The sequence below is a fragment of the Borostomias antarcticus genome (genome assembly GCF_949987555.1).
Source record: "Borostomias antarcticus genome assembly, chromosome: 10".
In the NCBI taxonomy this organism is placed as follows: domain Eukaryota; kingdom Metazoa; phylum Chordata; class Actinopteri; order Stomiiformes; family Stomiidae; genus Borostomias; species Borostomias antarcticus.
This window is the reverse complement of record NC_140243.1, coordinates 19,061,828-19,085,145: the sequence shown is the minus strand read 5'-3', so window position 1 is coordinate 19,085,145 and position 23,318 is coordinate 19,061,828. Positions and strand designations below refer to the sequence as shown.

Genomic DNA, 23,318 nt, shown 5'->3' with positions numbered 1-23,318 from the left:
AACTTTTGAGGTGTGGCTTTTTATTTGAGAAAAGGTAATGCCTAAATACTTGAATGCAATTTGGTCCTAACTCGGTGAAATCAGTTGTAGCCTTTATTCCAAGAGGTAGCCTACATAATTGAATTGAATAAAATATAAATACAGCAGCAAATCGAATCATCAAGTTTGCGGACACCACTGTGATAGGCCTGACCTCCCCCAATGACTCATCTGAATCGACCTTCCTACGGGAGCTGCAGACCTAGTAACTTGACCCTAAAGCTAACTTGACTAGCAAGACATGGAAGATGATTGTGGACTTCAGGAGAGGAGGGAAAAAATACCCATCTACTTTCTGAGGTTCCTGTGGAGATGGGGCATGAGGACACTTGTGAACTTCTACCGCAGCATCATCGAAACTCTCGATTCGAGAGTATCCTGACTGGATGCATCAATCAGCCTGGTATGACAACACCGCCGCCCACGACAGGCATGCCATCCAGATACAGGCTACTGCAGTTGCTCTAAAAGACTGTGCCCATATCAGTCGACTACATTCCAAAGAAGACAAGGGGAAGATTAATATAAAACATCAGTAGTGCAGAATTTATGTAATTCAGAACAAAACAGCTGGAATCATTAGGCCTAGATGAAAAATATAAGTAGCCTAGGCCCTAGTACCCTTCAAAACATTTCAGGTAAGCATCAGTCATGTTATTGACAACAAAAAATCATCATCATCATCATCATCAACAACAACATGGTTCATTCTTATAAGGCAACCTGGCACCACTATACAAGAGGAATAGCAAATCAATGTTAATCAAATATTAATCAAATCATTATTAACTAATTATGAGTGCCAATACAGTAGAAAACAGCAGGACCCTAACAAATGGAGCATCACTTTGCAAGGGTTATATTTATGTGATACCCTGTAAATTAAATGGGTTGCATATACACACAGTCATGACCTCAGCAATTTACCTGTAGCCTAATTATTATCATGAAAACAAGTTATTTTTAAGGATTACTCTAGACCTCCGTGACTAGGCAGGCTAGGTACGTTATTATGGCCAGGCTACTACTGTATAGCGGTATGAAAGTGATGCAACATTCCTTTCAGACTATTTCAGACTACCACAGGATAAATATACCTAAGAAGTATTATCTTCTTTTTTTTCAGTGACTCTTCCGAAGTCAATAAGTAGTCTGTCAGTGGATGGGGGCTGACTGCGAGTCAGAACACATCACCCTCTACCCAGCAAGCCAAATACACCTTTTACCAACTAATTATTTGGTTACACCCTTGGTGAAGCACATTCGTTGGAGCCAAAAGGCATGCCCCATAGGCAATAGGACAGTGATTAATAGGACTGATGACCATCAATGATGAGAGGGCCTACCTGGAGGAGGTGAGGCTCCTGATCCAGTGGTGTCAGGAAAACTACCTCAGTCTGAACCATGGATGTATTACTGAACCCTCCTCCGCAGCCAGAAGCTCCTCTGCTGATGTGCATTCAGACCCGTCAATACAAATTACCACTAGGTGGCGACAAAGCTCCAGCCTTTTTCTTTTACATTTTGTATGGGGGGTGTTCACGGAAGCTTTGACTGGACATCCATGCTGGACACTGATAAAATCATACCTCCATGGGACAAATACACTGTCGCTGGGAATCTATGCGCTATTCCAAAATGTGACACAACCTTACTTGTTTGTGCTATTTATTTTAACTTGACTGGTTTTGATTCGGTCATCTCTCGTTTCCTATTGGAGAAACGTTTTATCACGTGACATGGAAGCATAGTTTACCAGTTTGTAACGTTCCAAACTGATAATTTTAGATCTTTGACAAACCCACAAGCAATGTAATTTGTGTTTTTAAATGCTAATTATGCTACTTGCTGGATTTCACATTTTGAAGCAAAGTGGTGTAACCCTGAACACTCGCTACATGGCTAAGAACGACCCCCTCTCTCCGCACGGTTTAGTGGTATCGCTTCTCGGCCTTTTGGCTAAGATCAAGTGTAGTATCTGTTCTTATCAGTTTAATATCTGATACGTCCCCTACCCGGGGACCATATATTAAATTGATTTTTGGAATAGGGAGATGGAATAGGGGCTTGCTCCGTCCACTCCACGCATCGACCTGGTATTGCAGTACCTCCAGGAACGGTGCACTTCCCCCTGGGAAAATTATATTGTTGAAAGGATGATATGGAAAAGATAAGCTTTGTAATTCACGTTTGTAATTAATTAAATCTACAGACCGAGAGAGAGACTACGGTTCTTTCTGACACTGGAATACACTGTTATGTTTTATTGTTCCTTATTCATTAACATGGCATAGCCTACTCCTGATTGACTTGAATGGACCCATACGGTAGCCTGCTGATTTATTGACTTTGTTGCATAGGCTCATTTTGTATCTTAACTTGTATATTTGGTGTACATATTGTAATTAGTCCCTGAATGTGCCTTTTTTGATGTCCAACCTGGGATTGTAAAAATTGCTTTATTTTTTTTTTGTACATCTTGCATACAGTATGTTCTTCTTCTTCTTCTTCTTCTTCTTCTTCTTCCTAGGAAGTCTGACTTCTCATGCATGAAAAATCACCAAACTTTGCACATAGGTCCAGTCATATGACAGAGGTCCTCAACTGGCATTGTGGGCCAATAGTCTGGGCTGAGTTTCCCAGAGGCATCGTAGCGCTACGTTCATCGTAGCGCTATGATGAACGCCATAGCTTACGATGAACGAAGCGCCACGATGCCTCTGGGAAACTCAGCCCCTGATCTGTGAAAATCCAATGATTTTCACAGATTTAGAAATATCAAAAACTGAGCCCACGTTTTACTGTAAACAGTAGGCTACTGTTACAGCTACTGCACATTCTTGCTCAATAAATAAAAATGTTCATGCCATGGTAGATGAAGTGTGAGATTTTTCAGAATTTAATCTCAAAAAATGAATTTGACAGTATTTTGAAGTTTGTCCTCATTTTGTCTCCTCAAACTACTGCTGTTCATAGAGGAAAAAATACACTACCCACAATCCTATAGTGGAACAGCAATGTATCCACCAACGTTGTTGTAGGACTACATCCGACCAAATTGATTGATTGGCTACTGATTGAGCACAGCCGCAGTTACTCTGCAATTAGGAAGACAAGCCAAAAAATGTTTCAAACCCCAGCCAGTTTGTCACTCATGAAGATGATAAATAGATACATATATACATACATGAAGGCTGCCACATATCTCGTGTGATTAGAGAACGTTATTTTGTAGAAGACGTTCTTAAGATCCTAAGAAGTTTTATAAGAAGATCAAGTGAAGGCCAAACTGCCAGCTTCTCACTTGACTCAAGAAGAACATGACCTTCCGTTGGTATCTATGTTTGTGACTTCAAGTCCCTGGTGATGCAGAATAAACACTCAGGCTTCTCCGGCCCCAGGCGTTGTACTGTTTGTATTTCAGACACATGATTTTAAAGATATTTTTTAAGTTAAGTTTTAAATAATTCGGGTTTGGGCAGAGACCCTCATGTATTTGTCATTTGTCTCCTTCCTCTTCACAACGCCCGGCTCTGACCCAGTGCTGCGCAGCAGCTAGAAGTAGGTACCTTTGTTATACCCAAGCAAAAGTTGGGACAAAAGTTATTCAAATTTTTCAATATTTTAGATGCAGTATGTCACCCATTTTCTATATATTAACACGATTATGCCACAGTGCTGTGCACTTCAGAGCTCAATAGCTCCCTTCAATACTTTGCCACACAAATAGGCCTATGTCTGGTAAAAAAAAAAGGGTAAGAGTTGAGTGATTTAATATTATACTATTTATCTTTATGTTAAATTGATTACGTCGGGACACCAAATTTACACATCTTGTCTTTGACCCTAGTACATGCCTATAACCAGTCAGTGTATTGTAAATTTTAGCACATGCTGTGTCAGAGTTCAGGTGTATGTTTATTTTGCCAACTGGGTGGGTCGTCAATTTCCACTATAACTCTTCCCTGTGGATTCCCCGAAAATGCTGTGAAGCATGAATGGTGCTGTTTGTCTACCACCAGAGAGCATGTAGTGATAAAACAGAATGTAAATAGATTTAGTGAATCATATGGGTTGATAGTGAGAGATTATCTTCAATGCAACTACGGTGCTTTGATAAAGACATGGAATTTTCCACCAGATAAAATCTTTTCAGAAATCACACCAGGAAATGGCACTGGTAGGAATTTCTTATTTTCCGACAAATCATTGTTGGGCACAAAACATATTGAACTATGTTTTCACACTTCATAACTTCATCCTGTCAAAATAATGGAAACTATTTCAATCTATTCATGTTTGTGTCCATTTGTATCTCATCAACGTACTTTCATTAGAGGAAGGAAATACTATTATGAAACAGATGAAAGGAATTTTTATTATATAGAAATATATCATTAATATATGTGCTCTCTATATACTGTACACATTTATATATTCATATACACAAGTAATACAAATGAAAAGTTAAAAACCTAAGCTTGAAATTTCCACTGTATATAGTGATAGATGTTTTTGTCAAGATCCTGCAGATTCTTCATGGCATAGTTCAGTGCATTTACAGTACATCTTATCAGAAAATTCAAATTCATTTATCCTCAGACAACATGTACATACCTGTCCCATTCACATTCATGGTAAGTTTTTCTCAATTGTGTTCTTCAGAATTTCAGGAAGGGGGATCACAAGGTGATTGATGGGAATCTCTCTTCCCATTCAACTCATGAGACCGAATTCAGTTCCAGAAAACTTTCTTTTTCGTTTTCTTATTCACCATATTGCCACAGCATTTCAATGGTACAGAACCAAGTTCAAAATGTCCCAGTGCTTTCAGTGTTATCGTTGTCTGGATACCTACTTCCTCATGTCTGTTTGACAGAGTGAGGGAGATGAGATAAGAACCTTTAAGGGTCACTGATAATCATGCATTCATCGACCCTCTTCCCAATGCATCTGAGCGACTCTTCCCCCTCTGGCCACACCTCCATCTTCCTGTCCTTCCACCCCTCTTTCCTCTCAGGGCCCTTGATACTCGGAGGAATCCGGCCCCCCCGAAAGATGTCTTGGTGGGTCTCCTGTCCCGGGCAGTGATTGGCTGCTGTTCCCAGGAGGGGGTCTGATCATCACGTTGGGTATGACCACGAAGGCCAGGATGCCCACCAGCATCAGCGAGACGGTGATGGCGATGATGGCCGCCACCACGGTGTAATAGCACTGGTCAGAGTGGAACAGCCGGCGCAGACGACCTCTGACCCTGTTGGGCGGGCGGCCCACGTCTACGATGGTCGCCGGGGTGATGCCCTGCTCCAAGGTGCCCAGCTGGAGGTCTTCACCGCCCGCAGGGTGTCCCTCCTGCTTCTTAGGGGGTAGAGTGAGCTTGTGCTTGGCATGGCCAGCGGTTCCAGGAGGGGGCTTCTTCAGCATCAGCTTGCCTTTGTTGCGCTTGAAGCGGACGGACTGCGCCCTCTGCATCTCTGGAGGGAGCTTGCGGAAGATGTCCTGGTTGTTGCCCAGGTGGGGCAGGTCTCGGCCGTGGGGAAGCTCCGTGATGTCGCGGCACACAGGGCAGGACAGGGACTTGAGTTCGGGGGAGGTGACGTTGATGCGAGCCAGGCACTCCAGGCAGAAGGTGTGGCCGCAGGAGAGCAGCTTGGGCGTCTTGAAGATGTTGTCGTAGGAGCAGAAGCACACCACGCACTCCGTGTCGTCCACATCGTCCTCAGGGGCCTTGGGGCCCTGGCGTCCGCTCTCGCCCTCCCTCACCACGCGTCTCCGGCCCTCTTCGCTCCTCCCGCGGGTCCGCCTCTCCACGCGCTCCCCTCTCCTCCCACGCTCCCTCCTCTCCGAGTCGGAGCTCCTGGACCTCCTGGCTTTGACGGGCTTCTCCTTCTTCCCCTGCTCCTGGCTGCTGCTGGGCCTGTGGTCTGGTCGGGGTTTGACGTTGGTCGGCCATTTTACGTTTGCCCCGTGGCCGCCGCCGTCCTGGGGTCCGTCACGCCTCCCTCGGTCCCACTCGTCACTCATGGCGACGTCGGGCAGGCGGAGCTCCTGTAACCGCTGGGTCAGACGGAGACTGACACCTGCCTCTCCAAGGGACTGTTGAGGAATGTCGATTTTAGTCAAGGTTAGACAGGTTCCTGTCAGAAAGCCAGTGAAAAAGGAGGCGCTTTAGGAGGGTGGCTCCTGAGAAAACACTTTATTGACTTAAGCGACTTAATGCTAATGCCATGTATTGACCAAGCTTCTTCGTTTACTTAGCAGGCATGTGGTAATTTTGAGATGATAAAGGGAACCGTTTATTTGCTATATAGGCTTCCCTGTTCTACAGACATCTACAAACACGTTTATGGGGCCTTAGATAACTGGAGGTATGTGAGGTACATTTTAACTTATTGATCTGGTTTGTGATTTAACAGTATTGGCTATCCTGACATGTAAAGCTGATACTATGCAGCCTTTGGCTGCTGTTAGCTATTAAACATTCCAGCTTGACTATGCATGCACAGTTGATCTTTAATATCACCAGGTCACATTCTATTTCCTTTTTATACTGACATGTCAATTATCACATTTGGCACCATTTTAGAATTTTCAGAGAAAATAGCAAGGTAAATATTTAGCCAAGTGAAGGTTCCTTCATATTGTATGTTGAAGACAGGTTTTCTCACTATTGCAATAATGTAATGAGTGTCATCATACACACTGACCTACCGAGGTTTAAGGCTAGATCAGTCTGTCAAAGATAGTCCAGTTCCCCAGTGAGCTCATAGATCCACTCAGAAACTCCCCAGTGAGTCACCAACGAGCCAGCTAGACTTCAAACCCTCAGTCGTCTCATCTCCTTCTGTTCACCCACTCTTCTTGTGTGCAGGCTTGCACACATCTGCTCCTTCCCTCCACTTTGTCTGTCTATTTGTGGCTCTTCACCGTTTCTTTTCCTGATACCCCCCCCCTCCCCCCTAGCCTGCAGTCTCGTCCTCCCTCCCTCCCTCTCTCTGGTCTGACCAGTTGGACCAGTGTGGCATTAGAACTACTGCCTCAGTTTGCATGTCTGGAATGTGTGGGTAAACTCATTCTGTTATCTGCTGAGGTGTATGTGTACCGGAGCGTGTGTGTGTGTTTGCGTGTGTGTGTGCATACATACGGTATCTCATGGCGGTGGAAGTGTTATGAATAGGGATGTAGAGGAGGGTGAACCTAAGTAAACTCAGTTCACCCACCTCTTTAAAGCGAGGCTGAGACTTTTACTCACCTATTTTCGGATCAAGTGTATTAATTACTGCACTCAACAGTTTACCCACCTCTGTATTTACCACGACACCCCTGGTTATGAAGGCGCCACTGTCAGAGAACGATAGCAGCAACAATAGGACTTGCATTCATATTAAACATGTATTCAAATCTCCCCTTGCTGTATTTGCTAGCATTCATATATTGAACATGTTGTGTAAACTCAAATGTGTCCTCTGTCCCTGCACACCTGGTTTAGAATTGAAATAATACTTGTCAATACTCGCTCACTATGTTGCTTATGTGTTTCCTTCTATGGTATAGGACAGAGATCGTTTGGATGGAAAGTTCCACTGTACTGTTGGGACAAGGGGACCAAACTGTCAACAATGTAAATCACAAGATGCATACCTGTCATACCTGGGCTGGTCCGCTCTGCATGGCTCGGGGCTTTCCAATCCAACAAGCTACAGTACAACTGTTACCTAAAATAGACACGTTCAGCTAGAAGGATGTAGCTTTCGTGATTCATATAATACTTCTGTTAAATGTATTTGAATTCAATTCTAGATCCTTCCACCAAAATTTCAAGTCCAACTCTGCATGCTAGAGGTGTTCAGTTCAATTTCATTAATCGAAATGGAACTAATTCCAATGTTCTGACACCAACACACTGAAAGACACCGAACAGCACCATCCTTAATAATTAACTGACTTCCTCCTTGATGAAGTCTTCCTCAGAGAGGAAGACAGGAAGTACATGTACACAGACAGTATGGTGGTCTCACTGAGGGAGGATTCAATTCTTGCTCGGTCTGCCTGGACAAAACCTGGAATCCTAGTTTCTCAGCACTTAAACATGCCCATTGATGGCCATTCAAATGAGCCTGACCCCGGTGTAGTATATTAATAGACCAGACTGTCAATGAAGTTCCTCATGAAAATCAAATGGAGAAGTAGGCCAATTCTGTCATGCAGCTAATGAATAATGTTATCCATGACCGTGTTAAGTTACTGATCAAACAGTTACGGACACTCCCAGAAAAGCACACGCACACAAAGTCACAGTGACGGTACAAATGTGCCTGAAAACATTTATTACCGTAGAAAAATAAAGGCGTGGGAAGGAGCTACACTCAAGTCAAAATACATTTTAATGATCACTCTTTTCAGTGTAATAGAGACTGCCATTTGTATTGTGTATTTACAGTGTGATGTGTGACAGGTGTGATTAACAATGACATGTAAAAAATAATAATAATAAAAAAAAAGATTAAAAAGTAGGGCAAGCAAACAACCCCCCTTTGCAGGTCATTCAAGAGCGCTGATAGACAGAGCAATAGTCTCTGCTTGTTTTGTTTACACCAACCCAGAAGTTCCTATTGCTTCGGCGATGCAGGAAACTCCAGTTTCAAGTGCATGACACTTCCTGGCTGTTGAATCTGGCCTCACTCCTATTGGTGCTTTGTGATTAAGCCCATCCGCATTAGCCTTTTGGACACTTCCTGTTTGACCGTGTTGCATTCCTGGGTTCCTGCTGCTGCAGCAGTCCCCTACCTCTCCGGCGGTCGAGCTGTCCCGTCGGGTGGCTGCGAGGGTCCGGCCGGCGGTCCGGTGACCCGCGGTCCTGAGCCCAGCGCTCCGGTCAGCCCAGCTCCTCCTTGGCCTTGCCCTGCTTACGGGGCATCTTCTTACTGCTGCCGTCCTCCAGCTCCTTGTTCTTGTAATAGTGGGGAGCCACCTCCAGCAGCCAGCCACTGTCTATCTCTATCACCTGAGAGAGAGAGAGAGAGAGAGGGGGGGGGGGAGGGAGAGAAAGAGAGAGGGAGAGAGAGGGAGAGAGAGAAAGAGAGAGGGAGAAAGAGAGAGAGGGAGAGAAAGAGAGAGAGGGAGAGAGAGTTAAGCACAAAGCACACAGCATTTCGTGTCAGGCTGGGTTGTAGAAATTGCACCACAACAGCTTGGAAAACAAAACAGATTTAATGCCCCCTGGTAGAAGTCGTGGCGCGGACAGCCTTTTTTTTCCTTCATTTGACGCTTGTCATGTGCTTTGTGCTTTTGGTTTCACCTACACCACAACCGGTGTTGCTAGCGGCGGTGCAGACGGACCTGTCTCATGAACTCCTTGGTGGTGAAGACCAGCTCGTGGTAGATGAGCCAGCGGGGCTGCTCCTCAAACAGGGAGCTGTTGGGGTGGACGTACACCGTCTGCTGGTGCTTCACCGTCTTGTAGCCACCTTTGCTCAGGCGAGCCGTGTGGTAGAAGTAGCCTGCGGTCACCGCCTGAGGGGGAGGGGGAGAGAGGGGAGGGTGGACAGAGAGAGGGAGAGAGAGAGAGAAAATGAAAGAGTGTGGCAGGTGGAGAGAGAGAGAGTGTGTGGCGGATGGAGAGGGAGTCGGAGGTGAAGAGAGTGTGGCAGGTGGAGAGGGGGAGAGAGATAAGAGAGCAAGAAAGAGTGGTGGATGGAGAGGATGAGAGGGGGAGTCGGAGGTGGAGAGAGAGTGTGGCAGGTGGAGAGAGAGAGAGTGGCAGGAGGCTTTATCAGTTTCACTGTTGGATAGGGTTTGATGACGTGATGTGTACAGCACAGGACCCACCTAGATGCTTATCAGCTCTGCAATGTGGATCTGACCTCGTTTCAAACGCAAGTGCTCCGAACGGAGCACCTGTCAGTAGATAAGGGTGTGACCCCACCGTCTAAAAGGGTCCATTCAGGAGCCCAGATTGTGTGAAGTGCATGGTGATAGATGTGCTAGAGCAGTGGCAACTAGCTTAGCCAGAGTCCTTTAGACAACCCATTCACAGATATAACTTGGCCTAAGTGGTTTCAATTGTGTATCCGATCACGAGATCGGTCCCTGGTCAGTTTCACTCAGACACAGATGGATACCATAGCTGCGAAGTGGTTTCAGTCAGTTCACGTTCACACACTCACACTCACACTCACACACCTTGCGTATGGGCACCATGTCTCCCTGGCAGCTGCACACCTCCACCTCGATGCGGTCCATCAGCCCCTCCAGCTGCTCACGCACGTCCCTGGCGCGCTTCATGGAGCGGAACTGGATGAAGTTCTCATAGCACCACTGGGTGGAGTAGCCACTCTCCACCCACTGACAGGCAGACAGACAGGCAGACAGACAGGCAGACAGGCAGGCAGGGAGGGAGACAGGCAGCCAGACAGACAGGCAGGCAGACAGGCAGACAGCCAGACAGGCAGGCAGGCAGGCAGGCAGGCAGGCAGGCAGGCAGGCAGGCAGGCAGACAAGAGACAGACAGACAGACAGACAGACAGACAGACAGACAGACAGACAGACAGACAGACAGGCAGGCAGGCAGGCAGGCAGGCAGGCAGGCAGACAGACAGGGACAGGCACACACACACACACGCACAGGGTCAGTGTCAATCAGGAGGTCCAAACAGAACCAGCCCACTACTTCCTTCTCAACTTCAATCAAACAGATGGAAACTAACTGATCTATGAGATCACTGATAATCTAAAAGAAGGTTTGATCAAGGTAGGTCAGTAGGTACTTTATTGCAAAATAGCTAGCTATAATAAATAAGATACCATTGAATCTTTGAGAGGCGTTAACAGGAATGGGCGTATCTCTCAATTACCTCAAAAGAGGGTTGAGATAAGAGGAGAGTTGACCTCTGACCTGTGTGTAGACGTTGAGCAGCACCATGTGGTCGCCCCCCGGCACCACGAAGTTCATCCTGGCGTTGTCGGCGTGGACCACCTTATCTTTGGGCCGGTAGAAGATGGAGTTGTTGACCGACAGCATGGCCGCTATGGTCAGCACCTCCTCCGAACACTTATACCTACAGAGAAGGAGGGAGTGGAAGAGTGGTGTGGGGAGAGAGAGAGAGAGAGAGAGACAGAGAGGATAGAGTGAGAGAGATGAGTGAAGAGAGAGAGAGAAAGAGTGACAGAGAAAGGAGAGAGTGAGAGATAGAGTGAGAGAGAAAGGAGAGAGACAGAGTGAGAGAGAGAGGAGAGAGAGAGAGAGAGAGAGAGAGGAGAGAGAATAGGGAGATAAAATAGGTGGGTGGGAGAGGGGTTAGGTAATATAAAAGCCCATAACATTCCCAGACAACTGGTGCCAGCGCTAGCGTGGCCATGGAGACCTACTGTTCCGAGGCCAGGATCATCTTGCTGAGCATGGGGTCCACCGGCAGCTCCGCCATCCTGCGGCCCATCTAAAACACCAGACAAGACAGGGGTCAGGGGTCATATACCGGACAATACGCATATCATATAACATCCCTGTTCAAGTACCCCGCCTCCACAATTTCTACATTGGGGAAAGCAATATGTTAACACCAGACCAAGGAGGGTAAGAATAGAGGAAAGGAAAGGAAGGAAGGAAGGAAGGAAGGAAGGAAGAAAGGGAAGGAAGGAAGGAAGGAAGGAAGGAAGGAAGGAAGGAAGGAAGGAAGGAAGGAAGGAAGGAAGGAAGGAAGGAAGGAAGGAAGGAAGAAAGGGAAGGAAGGAAGGAAGGGGTAAGCATAGAGGAAAGGGAGGAAGGATGGAAGGAAAGGAAGGAAGGAAGGATGCAAGGAAGGGAGAAAGGAAGGAAGGAAGCACTATTTCAGTATTGGAAACAGGCCCGTGGTACCTTGGTGAGCTCCCCCAGGTGGTTTAGAGCGCCCAGGGCGTAGAGCTGCTCCAGAGCCAGCACCAGGGTCTCATGAGGGGGCGGGTCCATGAAGTCAAAGTGGATGAGGTCATTGATGCCTATGATTGAGAGATAGAGAGCGTCATTAGAAATTAAAAGTATATTTATGTTATATTTTCACTTATATCTTTGCGAGATTTTAGCATACACACATAGCAAGCATTCACAGAAACCTTAGAATCGTGACTTTCCTATTTGAGCTCTGGCGAAAACATGTTTTTTAATTAGGTTAGACAAAAAGTAAACCTTGTATTTTATTCTCTGCCAGCCCCCTCCTACCTGGCCACTTCTACTGATATGATAAATGGCTGCTAGCACCTTTATTCTGATTTGCAAGAATATTTAGAAATCCTTACATAACCAAGACCTTGATGAACAACTTTCATATTGACAAAACAATTAGTCACTGTAGTTTAGCATGTGTTTTGAAAACATTTGTGGAGGCACAAATAATTCCTCTTTATAACTTAAATGTTAGTCGATCTATTTAAAAGCTTCATATGATACTGACCAAACTATTGATGGCATATAAGTAGCAGTGATTGTCCTTCAGATAAAAATGTCAATCACTTTGGAGTAAGCACACAGAAGCAACCTCACCATACAAGAACAGGATGCCATAAAATGGCTGTCAGACAACAACAGCGTGATTGTTGGCAGCTGATAAAGGAGGAGCTGCTGAGTCATGGGGAGAGAGAAGTATGAGCTGGAGGCCGACAGAGTTCAGACAATTCCATAACACACAGTACTGCTCTCCACTACCCTCCAGGCCCTAGGGAAAGTTGAACCATTGTAAACATCGTATGGAAGAGAAGTGGATTTCTAAACATGAACGTGACTTTCTCTTTCCCGCCTTCCTCAGGTTGGCTGTTTTTTACGTTACCAAAGGTGCACCAGGACGCCATCAACCCCCCCCCCCCCAGGCCCATTATCAGTAGCAACGGCACCATCTCAGAGCCAGGGTCCAAGTATGTTCACCATCATATCAAGCCTTTTGTGTCCAAACTACCCTCTTTTCTTCAAGACACCACCCACACACTCAGTCATTTATCAGACCGTCCAGAGGTGGGCTCATGTTATATGGTGACCATATACGAGTAGCCTTGAGAGAAACGTGGTTCTCGGGCCTTGTGGCCTATAGGGCAGGAGCCGTTCTCTTGATTCTGTAGCGTGAGGCAGCTTGATGTACAAGTACACCCCCTGGACATGACGCTAGGGACCTTATATAGCATGTACATAATCCATCCACACCCATATCTATCTTTATTACCCTTATTCTATACTGTATATAAATAGTACTTATTGTGTAATTTGTAACTTGTAAATTATTAATTTGAGTATTGGAGTCTGTTACTGAGCATAATCTTAAGAGTCGGCAGCCAGATTTCACATGACTGTACACCGTATGTTACATGTGACAGATAAAGAAATCTTGACCATGGATGCGGAATCATTATACACCAATACTGTACATCATGAAGGGATCTTCATCTTAGGCCAGAGGAAACGATGCCCCTGACTTTCTTGTCCAACTGACGGAGTGGACTTTAAACAATAATGTTTTCCTCTTTCAGAACAAACTACCTGCAACAACCTGTACCTGGGACTGTGGAAGGAGAACTTCATGCTCAGCTCTGCAAACCCCTTTTATGATGAGATTAAACGGTATGGAACGTATACTGATGACATTCTATTGCTGTTTTCTGGGTCAGAAGAGGAACTGTTACAGTTCCACAAGTATGTCAACTCTCTCAGTGAGACTCTAAGACTGAGCATTGATTACCGAGCACAGACCGCCACACCATCCTGAGAGTGACAGCTTCCACCCTTCCAGCCTGATCATAAACATACCTTTTGGACAGTTCCAAAGACTGTGCGTGTTTTTATGCAGTGCATTAGTCATTTAATAAAGGCTTTTTAACCTTTTCTACAATACAAGTGTCTTGGTTTCAGCCTTTTTGGTAAGTCTGTGTTAAGTTGATGAAATTTAGATGAATATTAGAAAACACCAAAATCACAAAGCTGCTGAATTCAGCCCACACCTTAGTGACTACGGACTACAGCTTTCAATAGTAATATTGTGGCCATCAAGCACACAAGGTAGCCCGAAATGTATGTTTTTACATGTTGTGTCTCACATTATTCCCCCATGGGAATAAAACCAAGTGCCGGGTTCATTACCCAGACTCTTGAGGAGCAGAACTACATTTCCCAGGTTGGTCCTCTGGATCTCGGGCACCGTGGTTTCCTCCATCTCGTGTTTGAACGCCCACGCCGTGTAGAGACGGAAACACTTCCCAGCAGCCACTCTGCCCGCCCTGCCCGCTCTCTGATTGGCCGAGGCCTGGTGCGGGTCCACAAAAAACACAAGACATTGGGTCAGCCAAAAGAAAACCACTAAATCAATTTAAAACCATTAGACCAGGCATTCCCAGTGAGATGGGCCTCCCCCGGGGGCCCCCAAAGAAATTCAGGGGAGGCGCGGAGGGATGGTTAGAAAAAAAAGAAAAAAAATTGAAATGTATTTTTGAAATGTCTGGTTTTTATCAATTAAACGTGATTTTAAAGGTCAGAAAATCGAAATAAATAATGGGAGAGATGTATACTAAATTTCTGGATAGTGCAGAGAGAGCATCCCCCCCCCAGGCATGAATGTATTGTGCGAAAACGTCATAACATTAACTAGCAACAGGTGCCACCGAGGTAACTTAGCTGTGTAACGTTATGGGCTAGCTAACGCTGCCTTGCAAAATGGACAAATTTGAGGGGTTGGGGGGGCGCGGGTGTGTCACTGTTTTCAGAGGGGAGTCCCACAGTTTGGGAACCCATGCATTAGACAAACAGGCGACAGTACTAAATTCCGTTCTGTTACCCGTGAGCAAGGCGTGACGATCAGAGACTCCATCCCAGTGCGGGCGTTGTAGCTCTTCTGCTTGCAGAAGCCGGGGTCGATGACGTAGATGATCCCATCTATGGTCAGAGACGTCTCTGCAATGTTGGTAGCCACCACCACCTAGACACACACATACCGACGGGACACAAAGCCAAGTAAAATCAATCAATCAGTCAATCGTGCATATTTGTCATAGGCACATGTCACGGGTACCATATACAATGAGATGCTTATCTGCTCCCAACGTTGGGCTTGAACCTACGACCCTGAGATGAAGAGCGCCATAGTACTGAGTAGACAGAGTTAGCCGGGCAGCTGTGTGTGTGTGTGTGCGTGTGTAGTATGCAATACACATTGTTCCATATTACATAACCCATGGGGTGATGGTGAGCAGTCCTTTCCTCTGACATGTTGAAGAGAGGAATGTGCAGAATGAGATCTAATATGATAAAATATTAAAGCAGCAGCATGTACTTTGTTGCTCCAATGACAACAGTTACATAACTACAGTGGCACGTAGCTCAGGAGGTAGAGCAGCTATCTGGGGATCACAAGGTCCCCGGTTCGATCCCAGCCTCCGGAGTGTTCCGAAGTGTCCTTGAGCAAGACACTGAACCCCAAAATCCTAGTCCTAATCCTAGTCACAGCAAGAAGGTCTCCGGGCCTTTCTGTGCGGAGTTTGCGTGTTCTTCCCGTGTTTGCAAGGGTTTCCCCCATAAAGAACCCAATATGGAGAACAGAACAGAGATACTGTCTGTCCCTGGCGAAGACGGACAGGAGCACTTGGTTGGCCCCCGGGCGCGTCCCCTGCACGCTGCCTACTGTCTGCTCCCGGCTGCCCTTGGGGGAAGGATGGTGGGATGGGTGAATGGGTGAAATGTCATCGGTGGACACTTCTGTCTCTGTGTGTGTGCCTCATCACCGTGTGCTGTGCAAAATCCACCATATGACAATAAAAGTTGTTTGGTTCTTGTTTTGTTTTTAACCCTTATTATAATCATATTATAACCCAAAGTAAACACAGTGCTGGTTTTATGGCACCACAGCACCCCCTAGTGGCAGAGACTGGAATGAGGACGGGAGGAGCTCGGACCTTGCGAGCTCCAGGGGGAGTGGGGTTGAAGATCTTGGCCTGCATGTCCGAGGGCAGGTTGGCGTAGATGGGAAGGACCAGGAGCTCAGAGATCTTGGAGCCCAGGCGCCTGCACCTCTCCTGCAGCAGCTCGCAACAGGCCTCAATCTCCTCCTGCACAGAGAGAGAGAGAGAGAGAGAGAGAGAGAGGATGGGAGAGAGGGAGAGAGAGAAAGACAGAGAACGAGAGAGATAGAGACAAGTAAGGTTTGACAGAAATGTGCCATTACTTTGTGCTCTGACAAAAAAAAACAACATGGGACCAAATAAAGCTATTTATATGGGACCATCTCTACTGTGGAGCACCTGTCCAGTGAGGAAGACCAGCACGTCCCCGGGAGACTGAGTGACGTGGATCTGAAGCACCGACACAACGCAGGCCTCCAGATAGTCTGCTTCAGGAGCCTGGGGAGGGAGAGAGGGAGAGGGAGGGAGGGAGAGAGAGAGAGAGAGGGAGGGGGAGGGAGAGAGAGAGGGAGAGAGAGAGGGGGGGGGAAAGAGAGAGGGGGGGGAGGTAGGGGGAGGGAGAGAGAGAGAGAGAGAGAGAGAGAGAGGGAGAGAGAGGGAGAGAGAGGGAGGGAGGGAGAGGGAGAGAGGGAGAGAGAGAGGGGGAGGGAGAGAGAGGGAGAGAGAGGGAGGGAGATAGAGAGAGAGAGAGGGAGGGAGAGAGAGAGAGAGGGAGGGAGGGGGGAGAGAGAGAGAGGGAGAGAGAGAGATAGAGAGAGAGGGAGAGCGTTAAGCCCAAAGCACACAGCAAGGGGGTGAAGGTGACATGTTGTGGAAATCACCCCCAAAAAATGGAACAAATTCTTTTTGATCCAGGTCTGTGATGCGCTCACAAACACCTTGATATTGTATCTAGGGGTGTAATACTACATGTGATGACAGCACCTTGTTGCCCTACCAGTCCTGTGCTTCGTATCTTAAATGGTACATAATGAACAGAGGGGTAAACCGTGCCTTGGTGTAGTAGATGTCTACAGGGAACCTCCGGCCGGGGATCCTGAAGACCGGCGCCTCGTCGAAGAAGCAGGAGAAGCGCTCCGTGTCCAGGGTGGCGCTGGCCACCAGCACCTTCAGGTCGGGCCGGAACCGGGCGATGTCCTTGATCAGGCCGAACAGGATGTCGGTGTGCAGCGTGCGCTCGTGGGCCTCGTCGATGATGATCACGCTGACGGGGGGGGGGGTGGAAACACGAGGCTGAGTATCAGTTTGATTATGTTATTTTTTACTGAGCTCAACAATCTATTAAAGCCAGGTTTTAAAATGTCTGTCTCGTTAGTCTCTCCATAGGATTTCAAGATATTCAATGTTGAAAACAGCAGTTTTATAGCATTCAATGTCTTAATGTGTGTTAAGAGCACAATCAAGATAAGATACAAATTTACAAGATACGCAAAAAATACAAAATACAAAGATAAAAATATACAAGAGTGCAAAAAAGCATCAACAAAAAAATTAACCCCAGGAAGAGGAGGTAGTACTGGTAGCTGGCTAGGTCAGAAGAGCCTGAGGTAGTACCTGTAGCTGGCCAGGTCAGAGGTCAGAGGAGGTAGTACCTGTAGCTGGCCAGGTCAGAGGAGGTAGTACCTGTAGCTGGCCAGGTCAGAGGAGGTAGTACCTGTAGCTGGCCAGGTCAGAGGAGGTAGTACCTGTAGCTGGCCAGGTCAGGCTCTGTGAGGAACTCCCGGAGCAGCATGCCGTCTGTCATGTACTTGAGCACCGTCCTCTCTGAGGTGCAGTCCTCAAATCGGATACTGTAGCCCACCTGAGGAGCAAGACACTCGTTAGACCCTCTTTCCTCCAACATATAGGCCTGGGCCTTATGCTATAGAGAGAGAGGGAGAGAGAGAGAGAGAGGGAGAGAGAGATAGGGAGAAAGAGAGAGAGCGAGAGCGCGTGTGAGAGAGAGAGGATCATGTGCCATAATCACCTCATTTCCCAGCTTGACGCCGACTTCCTGTGCGACTCTGGCGGCGACGGACATGGCTGCCACCCTACGCGGCTGAGTACAGCCGATCTTCATCCCTCCCTCGTTGTAACCCTGGAAGGCAGAGCCAGGTAGACAGTGAACACCAGCATACGCAGGGTTAAAAACACAGCCAGGTGCAGCACTGAACGTCTAAAGGGTTCTGCACACGGCCCCAACCAACACCAACCAACACCAACATTCTAAAGTTGGCAGTTGTTGTTAGAATGTTGGGAGTTTAAATTTCAGCTGCAAAATGCATCCAACCGACACCAGCAACAGTCACCAACAAACATGGCGCACCAATCCAACATTGGTGTTGGTTGGTGTTGGTAGGTGTTGGTTGGGGCAGTGTGCATATACCTTAATAACGCATACCATGGTAAATGAGATGTGCCGAGTTGCCGTTCAACCCGTACAGACTGAGACCGAACGAAAATGAGCCCGAGCAGAGGAGCGGACTCACGTCTTCCATGAGGTACTGTGGGATCTGGGTGGTCTTGCCGGAGCCCGTCTCCCCCTCGATGACCAGAATCTGGTGCTCCCTGATGGCGGAGAGCAGGTCTTGTCTGTAGGGGAACACCGGCAGACTGCGCCGCACTTCCTGGAGGGACTGTCTCTGCACCTCTGCCTGGGACAGGGCCGAAGCGCTGTCCTCCTGCACAAACACACACACGCAAACACACACACAAACACATACACACACACAAACACATGAAGCATGCATGCACACATACTGATACTGGCATATTCTCTCTGGCATATTCTGTAGTGATAACAGAGCAGGTGAGTTGGCTCCACCAAGAAACCAAAATGGACTCCAAATTATTGTCTGTACTGTTTTGTTGCTATACCTCTCTTCCCTTCATACGACTGTACTGTACTGTTCTGTACCTGAGTGTATAAAAAGTATAAACGCACCTTCTCTGACAGGGTTCCTTTCATAGTGACGGCACTGCTGACAAAGTTGATCATCTCGTCCTCCTCCAGGATGAGCTGGTACTTCTCCCTCTCCTCCTTCATCCCTCGCTCCCTCTCCTTCTTGGCCCCGAAGCTGAGGGAGGCGGTCTTCAGACGCTCCTCCTCCCAGCGGCCCTGTTCTCCTCCCACCTCCATCGGGACGTCCAGCTCCAGCTCCATGTCCCTCTGAGGCACCGTCTGGAGAGAGGGAGAGAGGGGGAGGGGAGAGGGAGAGAGGGGGAGGGGGGGAGAGGGAGGGGGGGAGAGGGAGAGAGAGAGAAAGAGAGAGAGAAAGAGTAAGAGAGAGAGAAAGAGAGACGGAGAGAGAGAAAGAGAGAAAGAAAAGGAGAGAGAAAGAGAGATTCAAACGGGAGTGTAAAAGAGATAGAGAGATCGAGAGAGAGAGAAATAGAGAGATAGAGAGAGATGGAAGTGTAAGAGAGATAGAGAGAGAGATCGAGAGATAGAGAGAAATAGAGAGAGATGGGAGTGTAAGAGAGATAGAGAGAGAGATGGAGAGAAATAGAGAGATAGAGAGATTGGAGTATAAGAGAGATAGAGAGGGGTGATCAAACGATCAAACACTCCACCGAGCACTGATGACCCGATTTCCATTTTGAACGACAAAGCCAGCGTCCAGACCCGCGTCCTCCGAACGCGCCGTCTCTCCTCCTACCTTACTCCTCTTCTCCTCCGGCATGTAGTATCTGTTCTTCCGCTCCTCCTTCTCCCGGGCTCCGGCCGTCTTGTAGTCCTTGGCCAGGTCTCGGATGGTGCGCTTGTAGTCCAACTCCTTCCTCTCCCTGTCCGTCAGGTTGTCGTTGGAGAAGAGGTACTCGTCGTCGGCGATCTCCGCCTCCAGGTCCTCCAGCTTCTCCGCCTCCCTCTTCTGCAGGTACTCGTAGCGAGACTTCTTCCTCAGCTCCGGGAGCTTGGAGGGGGAGGAGGAGAACGTGTGGAGATGAACAACGAAATGCTTGTGTGAAGATACGGAGCGTTGTGAACGAAGACTATGGCGGTCAGGACAGAACGATGCTCTTATCTTTTGGCCAAGTGACGAAAGAGATGTACGTCTTAAGGTCTTGAACTTAAATGAACAGCAACAAAAACGACATAAGATTTAAAAAGATGAAAACAACAATAGAACATTGTTAGGTTTAGTCCAGTCAAGACTGATGTGTGAGGTGATTTCGCGCTAATAATTCTAATAGTTTAAACGACTAGTATTTCCTAACCGACTAGCAAAAGCTGCGCCGTACATTCGTTTGACCGACTATCCTTGCACATCCCTAATACAAACATTAGCCAAGAGAAGAGATCGCTTAAATTCAAAGAGTTATGTTTCTTGATTCAATATTTAATGTAGTTTGAAAACACTTACAATTTTCTTCTGATCCTCCTCGGCCATCTTCAGTCTTTTCTGAGCCTCCTCATAAGCCTGTTGAACAGATCAGATCAAATACATCAGTTAGTTAAAAAAAACATATAAAAGTACGCTAAATATTTAATCAAACGACTCATTTCTAAGCCCACCTTTTTGTCTGTCCTCTCCATGATGTTGCGCGTCTTGTCCTTGTCCTTCAGCTTGACGCGTTCGGCGAAGGCGTCCCTCTCCTCCAAATCCTGCAGTCTCTCCCTCTCCTCCTTCTCCCACTCTTCCTCCTCTTCTTCTTCATCACCTTTACTGTTTGTCTTCCGGTCACCAAGGTTCAGGTTACTCCTACTACCAACACAAAGAACATACACTGAGGTCAAAGAACGAAGACCCTTAAAGCAATTTTGGTGTACAGTAAAAAAAAAATTTTTTTTTCATCACAATATATATGAATATAACCCAATATATATATGAATATAACCCAATATGATAGAGTCATAGAGTCCTGCCATATTGGGTTATATTCAAGAAAAGCTTTGTACCTGGGCACTTCCAATAGACTACCCAAAGTAAGACACTGGAGCACTCATAACATCTGAACATTTATTACAGAAGAGTGTTTTTCGACCTGGGTACTTCCTCGGAGTTGGAAGTACCCAGGTAGTCTATTGCAGCAGTCCCCAAACGTTTTTGCACCACGGACCGGTTTCATATTGACAATATTTCGCAGACTATCCAAATTGTGTGTAATATTTAACGGCATCTGTTCCGTCATTCTTTTATTTCCCATTGAGCTTACTTGTAAATCGCTTGCTTGCCTATTTTGGATGCATGGCAGAGGTGTGACAGACATCAATCACTCAAGTCACGCAGTGACACTGGCTCCCTGTGGGTTTTGGTCAAGCGTGGGAGTTTTGAGTAGGTGATAAAATGTCAAAAAGACAGTCAAATTTATTTCATTTCTTCTAATCCAGTTGGAACTCTAAGCGCTGGCCAAAGTCATTTCGGCGGAACAGAGTCGACAGCACAGGTAGCAACGGCATTGCCATTATGGATGTATTAAAAGAAAAATGACGACTGTACCTCAGAGTCTCACCCTCACTAGACGAGTCGCTCTCCTCTTTCTTCTGTCTGAGGTGCTTCCGTTTGTTGCCTTTGTCTTTCTCTCTGCTCTTCTGCTTCCCCTTCTCCTTCTCTCTCACGGCCTCCTCCTCGCTCGCGCTGTCCTCCAGCAAGGTGTACGTGCGATTCTTCCTCTCCATCTCCATGACCTGCCGCTCGATGGCTCGGGCTGGCTTCTCAACCGCTTGCTTACGAGGAATCTGGATCGCAATGATGAAATGGTAACACTTTACAATAAGGGTACATTAATACGCATTAGTTAATGCATTATTAAGCATTAAGTAACAGTTAACTAATGTCTCTATTAACCATTTACTAATGTTATTTATGTTAACTAAGGTTAACTCACCTAACCCTAACCCTAACCTTAACTAAGGTATTAATTAACATTAGTAACCTAACCTAACCCTAAAAAAGCATTAGTTAACAGTTAACTAATGTTTTTTGTGACCCTTATTGTAAAATGTGACCGATTAAATAACGGAAGCTATTATTGAGTGAACTTGGCATTTCTACTGAGCGTGTGCAAGAAGCAGACCATCTTACCTTATCATAGAGTTCATGTGCAAAGGCAATGACTCTCTGGTTGATGTCGATGGTGCCCGTCTGCTGAAGGCGGGCCACAAAGTCCTGAGGACCGGAGGATTTCCTGGCAGAGCCGATCATGAATTGGGCGACATATCTGTCACTCAAGCCGAGGATGTCATGGAGACTATCGCTCACCCACTGCTCTAGATTGGCCATCTTCACCTAATGAACAGATAGACAAGTCGTTTTCAAGCAACTGGTAATGAGAGTGAGAATGCAAATATTGCAGTAGATTCACACTCATTTTCAAAGTCAGTATCCAGCTAATGTTAATAACAAAATCAAAGACAATAGGCCATAATCATTTATCTTTGGTATCGAGATAGCTAACGTTAGTCCACCAATACTTTTGATAGTTGGTTAGGTGCTTCATTCCGCCTGTTCAAGAGACAGAACCCTCGGAAAGCGACCTGGCCAGACCGTCTCCCCCTCCATGCTTAAGTACTGTGCTGATCAGCTTTCCCCGGTGTACACTGACATCTTCAACACCTCACTAGAGACATACCATGTTCCAGCCTGCTTCAAGATCTCCACCATCACCCCCGTCCCCAAGAAAGCAAGGATCATTGGCCTCAACGACTACAGATCCATCGCCCTGACTTCTGTAGCAGGTTTTAGTCCTAGTATGTGTAAACCATGTACATGGCGAAATAAACTATCTTGAATCATTAGCTAGCACAAGTTAGCTACTTAACCACACATGCCACTACATATCAAGCTAACGTTAGTTTGATATTTCAGAAGCCTTTCAGACATTGACTTATATCATACATCGTTTGAAACTAGCTTGCTCGCTAGCAAAATGATTTACGTTTGAGTCTAGCAAAACAATGAGCAGCAGTAACGTCAGCTAAACGCCAGTTACAACTAGCTTAGCACTAGCTAGCCAGCCAGCCAGCCAAGCAGCTATCTGGCAGAATACCTGCCTTATAACGTTACTGAAAAATATAATAACCCGTTTAACTATAACGCCATGTTACAGTCACATCCTTCATTACTAGCTAACGTTACGTGTAATTATTTTTTTTCCATTATTATTAGCCAATATCTTACATGTGAAAGAACCAAAACATGCAGTTCCCAGGGCACAGTGAAGAACGGAAGCGGACACCAATACCATAGAAGAAGTGAGTTCACTAAGTGCTGTGCGAGTCTGCCCCCTAGTGGTCAAGTCCCAACAACCATCTCATTAAAATACACTCAACAGGTGGAGGCTACCACGTGTGATTTCTATCTCTGGCCACGAACAGTGTTTACTTTGATAGACTACTCTCTGTGTGACAATCCGTGGATACAATTTAAATCCTTGCCATATGCATGTGCTAG

At 46.5% G+C, this 23,318-nt stretch overlaps 2 protein-coding genes across 2 annotated transcripts; both read right to left on the bottom strand.

Annotated features, from left to right (window-relative positions):
* Positions 1 to 5,055: 5,055 nt before the first annotated feature.
* rnf183 (ring finger protein 183) lies at positions 5,056 to 7,710 on the bottom strand (the record flags this gene model as incomplete). Its single annotated transcript, XM_084444572.1, has 2 exons — positions 5,056 to 6,135; positions 7,690 to 7,710. The coding sequence occupies 2 exons, from the start codon at positions 7,708 to 7,710 to the stop codon at positions 5,056 to 5,058; spliced, it is 1,101 nt and encodes a 366-aa protein (XP_084300698.1).
* Positions 7,711 to 8,457: 747 nt separating this feature from the next.
* On the bottom strand, positions 8,458 to 23,080 carry dhx16 (DEAH (Asp-Glu-Ala-His) box polypeptide 16). Its single transcript, XM_084444774.1, has 21 exons — positions 23,046 to 23,080; positions 21,951 to 22,154; positions 21,366 to 21,604; positions 20,441 to 20,630; positions 20,289 to 20,345; positions 19,584 to 19,838; positions 18,869 to 19,105; positions 18,414 to 18,605; positions 17,912 to 18,022; positions 17,631 to 17,746; positions 16,939 to 17,149; positions 16,285 to 16,383; positions 15,940 to 16,092; positions 14,826 to 14,966; positions 14,135 to 14,297; positions 11,894 to 12,012; positions 11,407 to 11,474; positions 10,934 to 11,096; positions 10,222 to 10,383; positions 9,379 to 9,552; positions 8,458 to 9,043 (listed from the first exon to the last, which is right to left on the bottom strand). Exons 2-21 carry the CDS (start codon positions 22,146 to 22,148, stop codon positions 8,915 to 8,917), a joined length of 3,177 nt encoding a protein of 1,058 aa, XP_084300900.1. The 5' UTR covers positions 22,149 to 22,154; positions 23,046 to 23,080; the 3' UTR covers positions 8,458 to 8,914.
* Between the last annotated feature and the right edge of the window lie 238 nt (positions 23,081 to 23,318).